The 20,378-nt window shown below is 36.6% G+C and overlaps 7 gene segments (V, D, J or C); all 7 read left to right on the top strand.

The window, feature by feature from the left end:
• Positions 1–1,570: 1,570 nt before the first annotated feature.
• On the top strand, positions 1,571–2,017 carry LOC113150666. The segment is given in 2 exon segments: positions 1,571–1,628; positions 1,710–2,017. Coding segments are annotated over 2 exon segments (351 nt in total).
• Positions 2,018–8,858: 6,841 nt separating this feature from the next.
• LOC113157707 lies at positions 8,859–9,682 on the top strand. The segment is given in 3 exon segments: positions 8,859–8,918; positions 9,006–9,326; positions 9,594–9,682. Coding segments are annotated over 3 exon segments (456 nt in total).
• Positions 9,683–10,409: 727 nt separating this feature from the next.
• LOC113157699 lies at positions 10,410–10,857 on the top strand. The segment is given in 2 exon segments: positions 10,410–10,463; positions 10,547–10,857. Coding segments are annotated over 2 exon segments (360 nt in total).
• A 710-nt stretch (positions 10,858–11,567) lies between these two features.
• On the top strand, positions 11,568–12,071 carry LOC113157690. The segment is given in 2 exon segments: positions 11,568–11,653; positions 11,743–12,071. Coding segments are annotated over 2 exon segments (378 nt in total).
• A 969-nt stretch (positions 12,072–13,040) lies between these two features.
• On the top strand, positions 13,041–13,500 carry LOC113149837. The segment is given in 2 exon segments: positions 13,041–13,100; positions 13,187–13,500. Coding segments are annotated over 2 exon segments (363 nt in total).
• A 3,194-nt stretch (positions 13,501–16,694) lies between these two features.
• LOC113157662 lies at positions 16,695–17,152 on the top strand. The segment is given in 2 exon segments: positions 16,695–16,737; positions 16,824–17,152. Coding segments are annotated over 2 exon segments (372 nt in total).
• A 1,914-nt stretch (positions 17,153–19,066) lies between these two features.
• Positions 19,067–19,529, top strand: LOC113157656. The segment is given in 2 exon segments: positions 19,067–19,128; positions 19,213–19,529. Coding segments are annotated over 2 exon segments (372 nt in total).
• Positions 19,530–20,378: the final 849 nt, after the last annotated feature.

Raw genomic sequence — 20,378 nt, 5'->3', positions numbered from 1 at the left:
TGGATAGTACAGGACTGTTCCTTCTCATTATCTTCTGGAGAATCCCTCACATTAAGTAGTATGGCTTCTGTCATTATGTGGCTGATCTCTTAGCTCTTGGATGGCCTGGATCAAAATCCTGAAGTTCTCTTCTTAATATTCAAACTTATAGACTCAAAGCATAATTATAATCATATAATAAATTGCATATACTGTATGAAATTGGGTGGCACAGTGGTGTAGTGGTTAGCACTGTTGCTAACAGTTACAAAACCAATTGCAATTTACATGTGAAAACACACAATACAAACAACTTTTTTATAAAAGGGTGAAAGACAACATGTCTTTTTGATTTTTGGTTTGCTATAAACCATAATAAAACTAGATTTTAATAATATTAGTGACCGTTGTCAAAATGAAAAAAGTCATTTTCATTTACAAATGTATATTTACAAAGTGTAGATTATAATTATTGATATTTAAGACTACAGGATGGTCTGGATAAGACAGACTCCTGGGAAAGGACTGGAGTGGATTGCCTATATTGGCACAGCTAGTTCCCCAATCTCTTACTCCCAGTCAGCCCAGGGTCGAGTCACCATCTCCAGAGACGACTCCAGCAGTAAAGTCTACCTACAGATGAACAGTCTGAAGACTGAGGACACAGCAGTGTATTACTGTGCCAGAAGAGACACCTTGAGAGACAGTAACAGGAGAGTCATACAAAAACTAATTCCTCTATCTACCACAACCACTGAGAGCAGTCAGTGAGCACAGTAAAACTTATTGAGACTAGACAAACAGTAAATCTTCACAGGATATGATCAAATTCGCACCTCCTTAATATAACTATATATATAAGGGCATGTTTAGCATGTTTTACTGTAGATCTATCAGTGGAGTGATTATAATCACTCCGGAGTTTTCTAATCATTGACTGATATTAAGCAAAGATCTCTATGTACTGAGTTTGAAATTAGCTTAACTAATTTTCTCTTACCAGCTTTGATAAGCCTACATTATAGACATTATGAACTTACTATGAATACTACTGTAAAAAAATATTTTAAAAAAGTTTGAAAGTAAAATGTCTTTATTGTTGTACAAAGTTCATCTTAAACCATTGAATACATTCTGTCAAGAAACAATTCAGATTTAAGAGGTGTCGTTAAACTGAAAACATACATGTAATGAGCATGGTGTACAGAACATATATATTTTCAACATACATGTTCCTTGGATCAATGGTTTCATGTTGTTAATGTTATTGTGTGGACATCCACTTATTAATCAATTTTCATGTTAAAATGTACCTTAAAAACAATCCCTGATTTTTCACTTATACATCATTCAAGAATACACATTACTGATTTGCATTACTGCAAATCATGGACCTTTTAAAAATGTTGTTGACGACGTAATGAAATTCAAATAACTTAATATGTTTACTCTCCATATAAAACAACATTGCAGCAGAGTTTTACTGACAAACAATTTGATGCTTCATACATTTGATTCTATGCAAACCCAATGACGTGCCTTGTTACTCAGCTATAAAAACATGACTGTCAGTGGAGTTGACAGCACATCAGTTTGACCATAAACCATGTTTTGTGTAGCTCTGCTGCTGCTTTTGGCAGCTGGATCCTGTGAGTCTCTCTGTCAAAGTCAACAGTTTTTTCTATGTATAACTTAATAATTTCTCACAAAACATTTTCTTCTTTTAACAGTTGTGAAGTGTGAACAGCTGACACAGCCAGCCTCTGTGACTGTGCAGCCAGGTCAACGTCTGACCATCAGCTGTCAGGTCTCTTATTCTGTTGGTAGCCACCACACAGCTTGGATCAGACAGCCTGCAGAGAAAGGACTGGAGTTCATTATATCTGCACGTGTTGGATGGAGCACATTGTACAAAGATTCACTGAAGAACAAGTTCAGCGTCAACCTAGATTCTTCCAGCAACACAGCGACTCTAAATGGACAGAATATGCAGCCTGAAGACTCTGCTGTGTATTACTGTGCAAGACACCCACAGTAACACAAACCATCAGTAGAGCTGAACAAAAACCCCTCAGTGTCTGAACAGTAACATGAATCCACCAGAGGAGGAGCCCTCAGACCACGAATGAATTAAAGTTTACAGTAACAGTAAAGATGAAAATAGTTTTTTAAATTAAAACAAGGATTCATAATTTATTCAGTAATTGTTTCAATGCTTTTCTAAATATCAAATAACACATTGTATATATTTTTAAAAACACAATCACTCACCCAGAGTCACTACAGTATTAAAAACTGAACAGTTTCAGTTAATAAACATATACGGCTGAGAACTCATGAATCACATGACAGATCTGTAGTTCATATTTGTGTTAATTATTCAAAGTACAGAAATTTCAGCTTTCATTACAAATCTTCTGTGCTTGTCTCCAGTGTGCTAAAAAAAATGGTTAATGTTAAATAGATTTCCTGAATATTTAAATTGAAAAGCAAAAAAACATGAAAAAACTTTCGTCATTGTTTAAACAAATCAATGTTTAGTAATATTAATATCTAATATCTTTGAGAGGGAGGAGTTTATTCAAAACTCTTCCATCTTCCATCTGTACATATGAGTTGTTGAGCTAGAGAATGGGACTACATAACGGTATATTGCTGTATTTTAATAGCTGACTAGTTCTTTTGATTTCTGTAGGTACTGAAGGTCAAACACTGACTGAATCTGAATCAGCAGTTAAAAGACATGGAGAATCCCACACACTGACCTGTTCACATTCAGGGTTTGGTGGCACTTCCTGGTTCGCTTGGATCAGACAGGCTGCTGGAAAACCACTGGAATGGGTCGCTACTATCAGTGGTGACAGTAGCAGCATCTACTACTCTCAGTCAGTCAAAGGCCGTTTTACCATCTCCAGAGACAACAGCAGAAACCAGGTGTATCTGCAGATGAGCAGCCTGAAGACTGAAGATTCTGCTGTTTATTATTGTGCCAGAGACACAGTGACACAGGAGGAAGCAACACTGTACAAAAACTCAGCACACTGAAAAAGAGTAATTTACTTTCTGCATGTCACATTCACAGAAAACTAACAAACAAACATAAAAAAACAAACAAACATTTTGTAACATGTCTTAGAAGGAAGGAAGGAAAGACACACAAAACTTAAAGCAATTATTTACATATAAAAAAACTTAAAGACCTAGAGAATCCCACAGACTGATCTGTACACATTCGTGGTTCATTAGTACTTGCTGAATTTCTTGGATCAGACAGACTTGTTGAGCAGTCTGACAACTTTTTTGCTGTTTATGAATTTGCCCAAAAGTCACAGTAATGCTGTACAAAAACTCAGCAACTAAACAGCTCATGTCCAAACATATGTCTAGTTAGTAAAATATATTTTATTAATTGACTTGATTGATCTGTAATAAAGCAAAATAAAATGACAAATCATGTTAAATAAATAAAATACAAGGATTGTTTTTTTTGATTGTACCGTAAGTTGCAGTATTAATAACTTTAGAGAGTTTCCACTCTTCAGTTAATGCGTCTTCTACATTAATACATTTTCTGTAGAGTTATTTCTAACAATAGCAATCATGCAGAAGAAGAGAATGAAAGAGATGAACTAAGCAGGCCATCTTTTAAATGTTAAATAGCCCATGTGAAGCTCCTCTCACTGATGACTGATGCTACTACCTGAAAGAGACAGGAAAAGACACCAAACCAATCAGAGAAGCACAGAAGAGAAGATAATGTGTTGCCACAGCGGCCAGAAAAAAATCCACACCACACAATACCTGCACAAAACTCCAGCAACCTTTTCACGTGCTGCGTGTTGGTGGCATGTTGAAGCCTTGCTGTGAGCTGACAGCACTAACCACTGCACCACCTAACACCATTCAATCTGACTTTACAAATCAAAACTAAGTTATTAAATTCAGATATTTTATTTTTAAGTTTAAGTGGGAGTGTCTGATATCATTTGTGTTTCTGCACAGCAACAAACTATTATCTGCATGTCTTGGTGGTTTTAACTCTTACTTTGTGTCGACACCCAAAAAATCCAGTTTACACTTCTAAGAATATTGTTTCAATGCTTCCCGGTCAGTTCATTTTCATTTTAGTTTTATCAAATAAGTAGAGAGTTTAGAATCCAATCAAGTTATATGTTTCCTGTGAGGTGGAGTCAATGCAAAATTCAGATGTTGTATTTACTGTGTATGTCTGCAGAGAGGACGACAGAGAACAGTGGACCCACAGTTTAACATGATGGACTACAGGACAGGACTGCTGCTGTTAACTCTCTGCTGGGCAGGTGAAGATGTTTTACTGAAATTAAACTGAAGTTACTTTAAAACTTTAAGCCATTAATCAGATTTCTTGTTTAACATTTTTTACAGGTGTTGATGGTCAGACACTGATAGAATCTGAACCAGCGGTTAAAAGACCTGGAGAATCCCACATGTTGACCTGTACAACCTCTGGATTGTCGTTTAGTGGCTACTGGATGGCCTGGATCAGACAGGCTCCTGGGAAAGGCCTAGAATGGGTTGCTGATATCAGTCAAGACAGTAGCAGCAGATACTACTCTCAGTCAGTCCAAGGCAGATTTACTATCTCTAGAGACAACAGCAAAGAGCAGCTGTATCTGCAGATGAACAGTCTGAAGACTGAAGATTCTGCTGTTTATTATTGTGCTCGAGACTCACAGTGTCTGAAGCTGGTTATGCAGCTGTACAAAATCTTCTTCCATCCATATCCCCATTTTTTCATGTCATTGATTTCTCAAACCTAAACTATGACATTATATTTTGAAGGCAAATGTTTGAAGAAAAATACCTTAAACAACATTAAAATAACATTTTATAATCAATTAGTGAACTCTGTTAAATGGGTTGTGATGAATAAATATCAATCCTGCACACATAAGAACAAGTTCAGTATTAGTTGAACAGAGTGAGTCACAGTAATCATCAGTAGAGCTGAACAAAGCCATCAGTCTTGTACAGAGTCACCAGAGAGGGAGCTCTAAGACCACAAATGATCTTAAAACCAATCACACTGACAGAAATAGTTTATATACAAATGTAATAATTATAATTAAAGCATTGATGAAAGATGAATAATAATTTATGATTATTGCCAAATTTTGAACTTTCTTTCTGCTCTGAGCATCTTTAATGAAATGTAATTTGTAGTCTAAACATGTACTTACATTAGAACGCAATGGTACATGTTGTGTTTTTCTTGTTCTTTTGTACTGAAGTGAAAAAAGTCCTTTTATTTATTTTTTATTTAACAAAACACTTCAAAGAGTTGATTTACTTTCAATTTAACTACTGTTTTGATTGATAATTGATTTACATAGCTCAGTAAATAATATAAATGAAGCTTAGAACATTTCTTCTCTTCTAGTTGTTTAAAATTTTGCACAATGTCCCTCTAAAAAGTAATTATCTGAATCAACTTCGTATCACAACAGCACAGTATTTCTTCGGAGGAATAGGATGTCTCATTTGTTTCGATGGAACATTTCATTAGCAGAGAGTTCATTTATAAATAAAAAAAAAACATTTCCTGTTTTTTCAGTGTGAAATTAGAGACAATTTGCCACATCAACATGAGTACAAAGTAAATGATAGTTAGAAAAGATCACATCCAGTAAATGTCCAGTATATGTACACGTATACCCTATCAAATGCTGCAGACAGGGATAAATGTATATATCAAATTTGAATATAAATAAATATTCAGCAGAATTACCTGAAGTTATTATTTACTAGTGGAGACTGAATGTTGAGGGGGAGGATTCAATGCAAAACTCTGAGTTCCTCCATCTCTACATATGTGTTGTAAAGTGAAGGACAGAGAAACACCACTGACAGATACACTGTAGACTGAGAAGTGACAAGTTGCCTCATAATGATCAGACCAGATTATTTAGCTGTTTTTCTGATCATGTCAATTACCTGGGATGGTAAGAACAGTTCTTTTTTTTCTTCATCATCATGATATTATGAGACATAGTAGATAATGAGCTGTTTAAATTTCTGTAGGTACTGAAGGTCAAACACTGACTCAGTCTGAACCAGTGGTTAAAAGACCTGGAGAATCCCACAGACTGACCTGCACATATTTAGGGTTCAGTGACCATGACTGGTACGTTTGGAACAGACAGGCTGCTGGAAAAGGACTGGAATGGGTTGCTGCTACCAGTGGTGACAGTAGAGACATCGACTACTCTCAGTCAGTCAAAGGCCGTTTTACCATCTCCAGAGACAACAGCAAAAAACAGGTGTATCTGCAGATGAGCAGCTTGAAGACTGAAGATTCTGCTGTTTATTATTGTGCTCGGCACTCACAGTGACTGACGTTGGTTAAGAAGCTGTACAAAATCCTATAGTCCTCATCTTTAATGGTTTCCTACACAAATATACACTAACCACACATTACATTAATAGATACTTTTTCTAAAATGTATATTTCACACTTTTACAATTTATAAATTTTGAAAGAATAATTATTTTTTTAAGAGGCCTGTCTGTACACATGCATCAGAAGTCCAGTCTAAAGAGACCAGAGAGTTGATACCAACGTGTTATGCAGTTTCATTATTTTTTTGTTGTTCAACTTGATCTATTGAAATACAGTCTTTGGTTATTCAGAAAAAAACAAATCAGCCTTAATAGCCAACTGTGTGTTGCCTTTTAAGAAAGGGAAGCTTTTGTGAGATCTGAAACTTTATACAACTAACTTCATAGATTCTGACTTCATTCTGACTTTTAATATAAAGTAGATTTCAATAATATCAATAATATCGTTGTCAAAATGACAAAAAGTCATTATATCATTAAATGTAAATTTACATTTACAAATGTATATTTACAAAATGTACATTATAATTATTGATATTTTAGAGTCATTTGTAACTAAAAAACTTTAATCAAATAATAATGAATACTTTATTGATGCCCTTGGGGAAACTGTGGTTGGACAGCTACCAGACAGTACATGTTGGCGCTACTTTACAGGGTTTCGGTGTATTGTCCAAGGATACCTCAGCAAGTAGCCAGGACGAAGTGGGAATTGAACCACTCCCCCTGGGGTTCACAGAGGACTGCTCTATCATCTCAGATACTGGGGCCGGTCATAATGGGTGGATTAGCCAAAATTTGCAATAATTTACACTTTAACAATATTAACAATTGCAGTGTTGTTCATAAATTAGAGGTCCTTTTTTCATAAAGCTACTGAAACAAATTTGTTATTGTGTATGTGGCCATGAACAGGTGCATACCCCCAAAAATGCAAAGAAATCCAGCAGCCTACATACAGACCATAGTTCAGCTAAATTCAAACTGTCTAAAATTATATATTAGCAAGCTACATTGATCACTCAGGTTTTATCAAACTAGAACATACTGTTAGCCACTCCCATCACATCCAGATGCAAATCTTCAGTCTGTTCACTGTACTTCTGTCCTCCTGACTGGTCTTCTACTTTGTGTGGAGCATCAGAGGTCACATCTCCAGACTCAGGATGATGAATACAATCACTCTTCTGCTGGTGGCTCTGACTCTGCCCTGTGAGTTCATTTTATATTTTATGAGTCAGCATCAACTGACGATCAATTAGTGATACCGAAAACCTCTCACCTTCTTCTGTGATTTCTGTCTTCATAATCCTGCCAGGTTGTACAGGTCAGAGTATGGAGTCCATTCCTTCCACTTCAGTGGTGAAAAAGCCTGGAGAGACTCTGAGTCTCTCCTGCAGAGGATCTGGATTCACATTTAGCTGCTGTAGTATGAACTGGATCAGACAACCTGCAGGAAAACCACTGGAGTGGATGGGGCTTATTTGGAACGATGCAAGTAAAACCATTTATTCCAGCAGTGTGCAAGGACGAATAGAAATCACCAGAGATAATAGCAACAGCATGGTGGATCTGAGATTGTCCAACCTAAAGCCAGAGGACTCTGCTGTGTATTACTGTGCCAAATACACACAGTGGTTCAAGAAAGCAAAAAGCCTTTACAAAAACTCCACAAAAGGTTTTACTTAAACCCAACAGGTGGCAGTATAACATATGATTTGACATCATTTATCATCATCTATTAAAAGCAATAACATGATTGTAAAAGTTTACACTGTGACATAATGGTTTGTGATTTCTTAAGACAGTGCTTTTCTTTACAGCAGTAATAACATTTATTCCATTTATGATGTTTGTAACTTTCTAATAAATACATTTGAAAAATGTATTAAAATATGTCTAGAATTTATATCATAAAGAAAAGAAAGCATCTGTATCTGTGTCTCTATGGTTCATTCATGTGGTTGATACAGTATCTACACAGTGACACAGGAAAATAGAAGTGACTTGAGAAGATCATCACCTAGAATCATCATTAACTTATACGCCAAATTTTCCCATTAAAATGTTTTTATAGCGTGTAAGGTGTGAATACATGAAAATGTTCTTTGTTGACAATTTGTGTATGATATTGTATATTACAGTATGTGTGGACAAATGCTGCTGGGCAAGAAAAAATAAATAGTTTGGATTAAGTTAAACAAGTTGAAAAACATTTTAGTTGATTCAGAGAAAGGTGTAATTCTACTCTTACTGTAAAATAGTGATGTGAGCTTTTTGGTCTGCAATGAGTTCGGAAAAAAATTATAATAATTTAATATATTTGCTATTTAAAATCTTTCCAGTTATTTTCTGTGTTTAATAAAAGCATGACTTAAATATTATCGAAAAGAGGCAAAATAGTGTAGGTAAAATACATTAAGTGAGGAGGAGTTAATGCAAAACTCAGATGCCTTTTACGTTTACTTAAATGAAGGAAGCAAGAGAGAGAACAGTGGAGACACAGTTTACCACGATGGACAGTAGAACAGCACTGCTGCTCTTAACTCTCTGCTGGGCAGGTGAAGATTTAAACCTCTCTTTACCTGATACATTTACATTTGTGTTACCTATGTGAAACTTATGCATTTCTTGTTTTATCATGACAGCTGTTGATGCTCAGACTCTGACAGAATCTGAACCTGTTGTTAAAAGACCCGGAGAATCCCACAGACTGACCTGTACAACATCTGGATTCACATTTAGTAGCTACAGGATGGTCTGGGTCAGACAGGCTCCTGGTAAAAATCTGGAGTGGATTGCTTACATAAGCACAGCTAGTACTCCTATCTATTACTCCCAGTCAGCCCAGGGTCAATTCACCATCTCCAGAGACGACTCCAGCAGTAAAGTCTATCTACAGATGAGCAGTCTGAAGACTGAGGACACAGCAGTGTATTACTGTGCCCGGTGTGACACTATGAGAGACAGTAATAGGAGAGTCATACAAAAACTACTTCCTGTATTTACCACCATGACTGGGACCATTCAGTATTTTCAGGATTCCCTTGTTGATTCTTTTCCCTTGGTAAATAAAGTAAATATAATCATTTCTTTACTGTTTTGAGCTTCTTTTTCAGAGTTAATACCCTGTTTTAGTAAATAGAAAGAATCATTCTACTGTGTGTTTTAGTGGGAAATAGTAGAGGTTTCTATTCATATTCTATCTCCTCCTTTCGTGCTGTCCTTTTATCCAGGAAGATTAAAATCACTTTACATGTCCAAAAAAGAAGGCCACACCCTCACTCATGTTTCAATTAACGAAAATGCAGATTTCCAGATGTAAAGTAATCCGGTATCTTTTGTATCCCCTTACTTAAACCTTTAGAGGGAGGTCTGTGCAAACACTCCGTTACTGTATATATACACGCATCAACATAAGCTTTCAAAACATTTTAGGCAGAACGACTGACAGAAATTTATAAAAGAGTGTCCAGAGATCAGGAGCCTGACAAGAGAGGATTCTGCTGTTTACTTCTGTGCTCGAAGACACATGAATATAGTAAGCACCTCTACAAATTATTATTGTACAAAAACCTTCACAGACTGATCATAATGAGATTGTGTATTCTAATCATTTCCCAGTGTAAAAATCAGTCAGGAGCCGGTCAGACTGATTGACTGTGTTGACATGAAGTGGAGTGACATAAAGCAATGTCTGTTTTCTTTTTTTATTCAAATAAATAAAGTAATATCTATTCAACTTGGTGTCACAAGTTTGTAAATTCTTCTTCTTGAACATGAAAAGTAAATGTCATTCCTGTTTTAAAACTCTAGGGGGAAGTCAAACACTACCATTAACACCCCCTTTCGGTCCAAGTTAAGTTGTTCCTCCTGTTAATCTTTATATGTCAACTTTTCTGACAATTTAAATTTCAGTTTCATAAAACATGTAGTGAGATTCATGTACAATGCAGCTGTATCCGCCCTTTGAGGAGGAGTCAATGCAAAACTCAGATGTTTTCTACTTATCTGTCGGCAGAGAGGACAACAGAGAACAGTGCACACATAGTTTGACATGATGGGCTATAGAACAGGACTGTTGCTTTTAACTATCTGCTGGACAGGTGAAGAGTTTTTGCTGATGTTATAATTAAGTCGTCTGTAAAACAGTTGTTAACATCAACTCATGATTTTCTTAATTTAACAGGTGTTGATGGTCAGACTCTGACAGAATCTGCACCAGCAGTTAAAAGTCCTGGAGAATCCCACAAATTGACCTGTACAACAACTGGTTTGTCAGTAAGTAGCAACTACATGGCCTGGATCAGACAGGCCCCAGGGAAAGGACTGGAGTGGGTCACTACCATGAGTAGTGGTAGCAGCACCTACTACTCTCAGTCAGTCCAAGGCCGGTTTACCATCTCCAGGGACAACAGCAAAAACCAGCTGTATCTGCAGATGAGCAGCCTGAAAACCGAAGATTCTGCTGTTTATTACTGTGCTCGAGAGTCACAGTGACCGAAGTTGGTTGAGCAGCTGTACAAAATCCTAAAGTCATCAGTCGACAGTTGATCACCTGAAAATAATAAAGAAATTCCTTCATAAATTAATCATTTTTTCTTGGAACATGCAATAGTACATTCTTGTGAGAAGATACACAAATATTTTAAAAGAATAGTTATCTTTCAAATGTTTTTTGACTACAGTCACAGGACTGCACAAAACCTATATAATTTTGCTTTGTAATGTTCAATGAAACAATTGTCATTTCACATTTTGTTGACAATGTTTGAATATAAATGAGTTAAGTGAGAAAGAAAGTCATTCAACAGTTGAATACAGATTTGAATGTCTATTAAAATTTAATAAAATGAAATTTTCCCCACAGATACCAAAATCTGAAAACCACCTTTTACAAAAAAACAAACAAAAACAAAAAAAAAACAGATACCAGTTCATAATACTGATACAATAAAATTATACTTTCAAAGAAAAAAACAAAACAAATCTAACTATTACTGCTTGTTCAAGTATTTGACAAAAAATTGATGTCTTTAACTTTAGGAAAGATTTTAAATTCACATTGGAGTAATGACATTTTTTTGAGTCAGTCACAGTTCAGTTCAAACAAGTAATGTGATGATCAAATCGAATCCAGCTTTCATCTCTCTGTGAGGAGGAGTCAATGCAAAGATCTCATGTTTTCTACCTCTATTTATCTGACTGCAGAGAAGATGACAAAGAACAGTGGACACACAGTTTAACATGATGGACTACAGGACAGGACTGCTGTTTTTAACTATCTGCTTAGCAGGTGAAAATATTCAAAGATTTTGAGTTGGATCTGTTTCCAGTTTACAGGACGTGACTCTTTTGTGATGTTTTGTGATTGTGTCTTAACAGGTGTTAATGGTCAGACTCTCACAGAATCTGGACCAGTGGTAAAGAACCCTGGAGAATCCCACACATTGACCTGTACAGCTTCTGGCTTTAACTTTGCGGGCTATTGGATGGCCTGGATCAGACAGGCACCAGGAAAAGGGCTTGACTGGGTTGCCACTCTCGATAGCGGTAGTGGTAGCAGCAAATACTATTCTCAGTCAGTTCAAGGCCGTTTTACCATCTCCAGAGACAACAGCAAACAGCAGCTGTATCTGCAGATGAACAGTTTGAAGACTGAAGATTCTGCTGTTTATTATTGTGCCAGAGACACAGTGACTGAAGTTATTTAGGCAGCTGTACAAAATCCTGTACTCATATTTATCACAGTTTACATGTGATGATTGTTAAGTAAAATGTTATTGTAATTTGTTGTATTGACATCTTCTACTTATCTTCCTGATGTTGCCATTGATCATCGCTACATCTATATATGTATTTCTATATTTCTCTATATTCAGCTGCTGTATCTGCAGATGAACAGTCTGAAAACTGAAGATTTGTCTGTTTACTATTGTGTCCAAGAGCGACTGTAACTGAAGTTTGTTTGTTCCCAACTAGAGAGAAGAGGAAGAAGAAATAAGCCTGATGTAATTTAGAAAACAAAAAATACCCTCCAATTAAGACATACTATGATTACATTAAATTTGGTAATGAAGCCACAGCTCAGCAACCAGGATGTCTGACCATTCAGCATTGTATCAATTTTAAATAAAAGAAAAATAAAAGTCAAAGAGATCACTTAGTTACTATGTAGAGTGGGTGTTGTTCACAATAACAAGCATACGAAATCACTGTTCCAAAAGAAGATTTCATTTTTCTTAACACATTTGAATGAGTTCAGAATCCCAAACAGGTTGGAAAATTACAGTCCCTCTTCCAAAATTGTAGTGGCCAGTCTATCTGATCTAATGTGATATTTTAAAACAGCGACGTGGTAAAAAAACTAAAAAAAACTAAAGCAATTGAATTGATATCATGTAAAATAAACGAGTGATGATATGCCACAGTATATTTGTCGAAATGTAGCACAGATAGACCATCCACAATAATGTTTTCATCAGGTCAAATTATTTAATAATTAACTAATAAATATTCACAAATGTCGATATTTTAATAGTCTGATATCAACAACGTGCATGGAGGGCAACTCAAATCTGATTCACTCTTTCTATCTCTGAGGAGGAGTCAATGCAAAACTGAACTGTTTTACACCTGTACTTATCTGACTGCAGAGAGAACAGACAACAGAACAGTGGACACACAGTTTAACATGATGGACTATAGAACAGGACTGCTGCTGTTAACCATCTTCTGGACAGGTGAAAATATTCACTGATCTGAATTTTACAGTTTTTGTGCCACCAGCCTGATGTTTGTGATTGTTTGTGTGTTATTTTTCTGACAGGTGTTGATGCTCAGACTCTGACAGAATCTGAACCTGTTGTTAAAAGACCTGGAGAATCCCACACACTGACTTGTACTGGCTCTGGATTCACATTCAGCAGCTATCCTATGAACTGGGTCAGACAGGCTCCTGGAAAAGGACTGGAGTGGATCGCTTTTATACACACAGGCAGTTCTCATATCTATTACTCCCAGTCAGTCCAGGGCCGATTCACCATCTCCAGAGACGACTCCAGCAGTAAAGTATATCTACAGATGAACAGTCTGAAGACTGAGGACACAGCAGTGTATTACTGTGCCAGGGACACACAGTGAGAGACAGTAATAGGAGGGTCATACAAAAATTGCTTCCCCTGTTTTCTATACCACCACAGCTATCATGAGTTTCTTCAAGTACAGTTTTTATAATCCTTGTTGTGATTAGATGTACTGTATATTAAAGATAAACAAAACAAAAACTCAATCAAATCAATTTTGAAGATTTTACATGTTTTTTACATTTCTTTTTTTTTTTACATGTATAGCAAATTAAACATAAACAACAGAAACAGTTTCTGAGTTAAATTGATATCAAACACAATTAATTGGTTGAATTGGGATATTTAAACAGAGACTCTTCTCGTCCTTTCTGGGTCCAGAAATCATGCACCATACAATAAATCCAGAAAGTAAGTAAAGTAAATAAATAGCTCTACTTAAACTGTGACATGAACACAAGCAGATCCTGTGTAATGAAGACACAGTTTGTGTATTACTGTACATAATCCCTGCAGTAATAATAAAAAATAAATGAACAGACCTGCAATAATATTCAGCACTACCACCAAACAATTTGATTCCACCTTAGATCTTACATGAAAAGTATAAATAAATTATTGTCAATCCTGTCTGGGTGTGATGTTTATCACAGAAAAAGCACCTGTAACAAATATTAAGTAGTTCAATAAAGTTAAAGTAAAACAGGTTCTCGGTACATGAGGAGACAGTCCCTCCCCATCGTATCCTGATGCAAATCTTCAGTCTGTTTAGAGTATGTCTGTCCTGCAGATGGCTTTTTCTATAAAACCTTCTATCAGAGGTCACATCTCCAGCCTCAGGATGATGAACATACTCACTCTTCTGCTGGTTGCTCTCACTCTGCCCTGTGAGTTTCTCCTGCATGTTGCTTTTTTATTTTTAATCAGACTGAAAATGATCTTCTGTGGTTTCTCTCCCTTCATGTCATCAGGTTGTACAGGTCAGAGTATGGAGTCCATTCCTTCCAGTTCAGTAGTGAAAAAGCCTGGGGAGACCCTCAGTCTCTCCTGCAGAGGATCTGGTTTCACGTTTAGCTGCTGCAGTATGCACTGGGTAAGACAACCTGCAGGAAAAGCACTGGAATGGATGGGACGTGTTTACAGCGATGCAAGTAGAACAGATTATTCCAGCAGTGTGCAAGGACGAATTGAAGTCACCAGAGAAAACAGCAACAACATGGCATATCTGAAACTGTCCAACTTAAAGCCAGAGGACTCTGCTGTGTATTACTGTGCCAAACACACTGGTTAAAGTGAGCTGAGAGGCTTTACAAAAACCCCATTTGTTTTCCCACAGAACTGCAGGTGGCAGTAGAAAATATGAAGTTACACTGAGAAGAGCACAAACATGTTTTTAACACATCTGTGTACACTGAGAGAAACAGCTGGTTTCTGGGTTCCTTTTTAGATTGGTCACATTTATTATACTTTTTTGATAACAAAATTCAATTATCATTTAGAATAGCAAGTGTTAACATTATATTTAATATTTATGCGTGATAGAGCCACCACATTACTTTTCTGATGACAAATGATAACATGCTTTAACATATTCACAACTGAAGCAACAGCTAAAACAGGACACATTCATATTCAGTGGTCCCCTTTAAAAGTGTGGGGGGAGGCCTATGCAAACTCTGCCGTCTACAACATATTTAACTGCAACAACAGAACGTGTCAAAGAGCCGACAGCTTGATACAGCAGATTTAGAAAGGCTACTCATAGTGAAGGCAGGATTTACTAGAAGAGAAAATATGATTGTCTGGAGTTTATTATTTCTAGTAACTATTCATGGTAGGAAAATATATTATTATTGTTGTTATTGAGAAATGTTTTATATTTTAAAGTTTGATGGATGATGAGCACGATTTCTTTACTTACAGGGGTTCGGAGTGAGATCAAGCTGGACCAGTCTTCCTCTGAGGTGAAAAGACCTGGAGAGACAGTGAAGATATCATGTGTCACGTCTGGTTATACCATGACTGACTATTCTATAGCTTGGGTAAGACAGAAGCCGGGGAAAGCTCTGGAGTGTATGGGGTGGATAAACACATATACTGGCTCTCCGAGCTATGCCAGCTCCTTTCAAAGTCGTTTCAGTTTTACTCAAGATGTGTCCAGCAGCACTCAGTACCTCGAGATCAGGACTCTGACCACAGAAGATTCTGCTGTTTACTTCTGTGCTCGAGACACAGTGACTGAAGACAGTGGAGCAGCTGTGCAAAAACCTCCAAGATAACAAGTCTATGGAGTGATTACGCTGATAGATGGTTTTCTTCAGTATCATACTAGTTACACTATGTTTACACCTAAGAAGGACAAAAACATTCACTGCTGAACAAACACTGCAACATTGCAAACACAAACACTGGAACAGTGACTATCATAGAAAGTGTTGAGAGATCATTTACTTCATGTCAAGTGTTACATTTCAACCCTGTACCTAAAACATACAATGTGATACAACTACACTGCAAACACAAACATGTTTTTATGGGAAACACAATTGCAACCTGATTGCACTGTCAACATAACATTAAAGTGTGATGAATATAAATGGCAAGTGTGTATAAAACGTATACATATACATATTTTTCTTTTCTGTCTACATACCTGCTGTTGCATTGCAAGATTCAGTTTTGTGACTGCAGTGTTACTAAAGTTTTTAATTGTTGGTTCAGACACAAAACACCTCACTTCACAAAACATCTTAAATAAAATGCAATCCATGACACAGAGTTTATCTAGCTCTAACCAAACTCTGGACTTGAACTTGAGTCTGCAGTTTGTACGTCCTGCACAGTATAAAGCCTCCATTCCCCGCCAGTCACCTCATTGCAACTTGTGTCTATTGAATGACAACATAATTCTAATATGACTACATTTGCTGTGTCTAGTAATATTAGGACATAATTATTTGGAGATAGGGCTGCAAATAGAACGAAGGCAAAAAATTTAGTAATCGTTATTTGTACTAATATTAGTAGTTGTTTCACTTCTGTAAATGTAAATTAAAACATAGATAAGTCAGAGGGTATTTTCAGGCCTGTTTTTATCTGCAGTTGTAATAAAAACTGTAAGGGGGTTTTATAGTGACTCCACTTTTTGCTTTGATCGTATGCAAACTCAGTAATCTGCTTTGTTAGTGAGCTATAAAAGCTCCACATCCGACTGTCAGTGGAGTTCACAGCACATCAGTTTGACCATAAACCATGTTTTGTGTAGCTCTGCTGCTGCTGTTGGGAGCTGGATCCTGTGAGTCTCTCTGGATTTGTCTGCTGTTCATTGTATGCAGAGTAACTTGGTATTTTGACTTGAAAATCTTTTCTTTTTTTTTACAGGTGTGAAGTGTGAACAGCTGACACAGCCAGCCTCTGTGACTCTGCAGCCAGGTCAGAGTCTGACCATCACCTGCCAGGTCTCTTATTCTTTGGGCAGCTATCGCACACATTTTATCAGACAGCCTGCAGGGAAAGGACTGGAGTGGACTTGTGGCAAATATACTGGAGATTCATCCATACACATCAAAGAATCACTAAAAAACAAGTTTAGTATAGATTTAGACTCTTCTCGCAACACAGTGACTCTAAATGGACAGAATCTGCAGCCTGAAGACTCGGCTGTGTATTACTGTGCCAGACAAGACCACAATAACTCAAACCATCAGTAGAGCTGAACAAAAACTCCTCAGTGTCTGAAGAGTTGTAACATAAATCCACCAGAGGAGGAGCCCTCAGACAATGAATGATTTCAACATTGTTGTTTCAACAATACTCTTAAAGAGAACATAAAACAGCTTAATCATTGATTTTAGTACATAAATATCAAACATATTATTAGAGGCATTTACCACAGTGCACTTTTCTGTCTGACTCTCAGTGTTAATATTTTCTGTGACACTCTGACAACATCATTTCACAGACAAAAGACTCACTACATTGAAGCCTAAATGATAAAAACATATAGAACTTTCTGTTTGATCTATTTAAATAAAATGTAATTACCATTTTATCGTAATATACATGAAGTTTCACACACTGTGTGTGTAGGGGAGATCGAAGAACTCCCATTGTTTGAGCATTAACATTAATGCGTTCTATTCTTATAGGCAGGATAGGACCTTTGTAGTCTAATTTCAGTCTGACTCGGGACTCTGGACTTGAACTTCCATCTCATAGTTTGTCAGTCCTGCACAATTTACACCCTCCATGCACCCGGACCGCCTCATTGCATTGGATGTATATTACATCGCAACTTAATGTTAATATGATTACATTAGTTGTGTTTAGTTGTATAGGAACATATTTTTAGGACATAAGGTTGCACATTTTCAAGAATGTATGCCATACATTTAGTGATTGTTAATTATGAGGATATAAGTAGTTGTCACTTCAGTAAGTGTAAATTAAAACATGGCTAAATCAGAGGGTATTTCCAGGCCTGTTCTTATTTGCAGATACAATGAAACTGAACAGACTTTTCTAGTGACTCCACTTTATGCTTTGATCGTATGCAAATTCAGTAATCTGAGTAATCTCTGAGTTTGTCTGCTGTTCATTGTATGCAGAGAAACTTGATATTTAGACTTAAAATCTTTTCTACTTTTACCAGGTGTGAAGTGTGAACAGCTGACACAGCCAGCCTCTGTGACTGTGGATCAGACAGCCTGCAGGGAAAGGACTGGAGTGGATTGGAGGTGTACATGCTGGATATGCTACATATTACAAAGACTCACTAAAGAACAAATTCAGTATAAATATAGACTCTTTCAGCAAAACAGTGACTCTAAATGGACAGAATCTGCAGCCTGATGACTCTGCTGTGTATTACTGTGCAAGACAGTCACAGCAACACAAACAATCAGTAGAGCTGAACAAAAACCCCTCAGTGTCTGAACAGTTGTAACATGAATCCACCAGAGGAGGAGCCCTCAGACCATGAATGATTTCAGACAGACAGTGCTATGAATACCAAGCAAGAAAAAGTCATATGTAATGATCTGTCATTGTACAGAATAATCATACTAACATTCAATAATGCAATAAAGGCATCTTCCCAATATTTTTTTTAACACTGTCAGTGTTTACACTAATTCATAGAAACATTAGATATTCTGTGTCCTTTTCAAAAAAGACATCTAAGTATTGATACTTAAACAGTAAATCTATTTTCATTTGGACTTATTCAAATATAATTCTATATTGTATTGCCTGTAAATTATTATTAAGATGATTAGATATCTAATCACAACATTTAATGTCACTTTTTGTAATGTAAAACATACAAGTAAATATTTTGGATTAGGTAAATAGCTTCTGTGATCTATTTCTGTTAACTCTGACAAACACAGTTCTAACTATCTGAGGTGGAGTCAGTGGAAAACATGATTGTCTTTCACTTTTGCGTTGCCAACAAAATTATGAATGAGTTAAGGAAACATAGGTTATTATAACCAGGATTTCTTCAAGTCCAAGTTAAATTTCTTTCAAAATCTTCTATATCGTGAGGAGGAGTCAATGCAAAACTCAGACATCTTCCACCTCTACTTATCTCACAGAGGATGACAGAGAACAGTGAACACAGAGTTTAACATGATGGACTGTAGGACAGGACTGTTGCTGATGCTCTTAACTCGCTGTTGGTCAGGTACTAACTTTCACTGAGTTTAATTGGACATATTTTCATGATCAACATGTTGCATGACAAGCATTTGTCTTTTTACTTTAACAGGTGCTGATGCTCAGACTCTGACAGAATCTGAACCAGTGGTTAAAAGACCTGGAGAATCCCACAGACTGACCTGTACAGCGTCTGGATTCACATTCAGCAGCTTTGAGATGCACTGGGTCAGACAGGCTCCTGGAAAAGGACTGGAGTGGGTCGCTTACATTAGCAGTGGTGGTGGTGGCTACATCTACTACTCTCAGTCAGTCCAAGGTCGTTTTACCATCTCCAGAGACAACAGCAGAAACCAGCTGTATCTGCAGATGAGCAGTTTGAAGACTGAAGATTCTGCTGTTTATTATTGTGCCAGAGAGTCACAGTGACTAAAACTGGCCGAGCAGCTGTACAAAATCCTACAGTAATTGTTAGCAGACTGAGAGGCACCCAGATTGAAGTGATTGCTTGTTTTCTTTCTTTACCTGTTTTTGATGGACGCCCTCTCACTCTTATGTACATTTATAAAACCTTTCCATTATGAACAGTAACAATAATCACTATTAGGAAAACGCCATCTGCAAACAACCCAGAGCATGAACCATAGTTTTAATCAAACATAATCATATTTAATATAACATGAGATAATGATTGATATATATGATGTCAATAAAAATAAAATGTTTTATATATGGACACAAATTCTTGGGTTTATTAACGATATTCTTTCTGCAAGTACATGTCTCACAAAAGTAACTAGACAGTAAGAGAAAGGGGAGACTGTAAGGATATCATGTGTCACATGTGATTACACCATGACAAGTTGCGGTAACCAGAAAAGAAAAGCTCTAGAATGGATGTGGTGAATAAACACAGAAAACACTTTAAGGTCTGCTTTTCAAAACTCTTTTCAATAACATTATAGTGTGCTAATCTTGTAAGCAGCAACTAGATAACTCTTATACCTTTGTAGCCAAATCTCAGTCTGACTCGGGACTCTGGAGTTGAACTTCCATCTCACAGTTTGTCAGTCCTGCACAATTTACATCCTCTATGCACCCCAATCGCCTTATTGTAAAGCATGTATATTACATCACAACTTAATCTTAATATAATTACATTAGTTGTGTTTAGTTGTTTAGGAACATATTTTTAGGACATAGGGTTGTGGATTTATACCTTGAGTGATTGTTAATTGTAAAGATATAAGTAGTTGTTTCAGTTCTGTAAGTACAAAT

Source organism: Anabas testudineus, chromosome 8 (assembly GCF_900324465.2).
Source record: "Anabas testudineus chromosome 8, fAnaTes1.2, whole genome shotgun sequence".
Classification (NCBI taxonomy): domain Eukaryota; kingdom Metazoa; phylum Chordata; class Actinopteri; order Anabantiformes; family Anabantidae; genus Anabas; species Anabas testudineus.
This window is presented reverse-complemented; position numbering and strand designations above follow the sequence as displayed.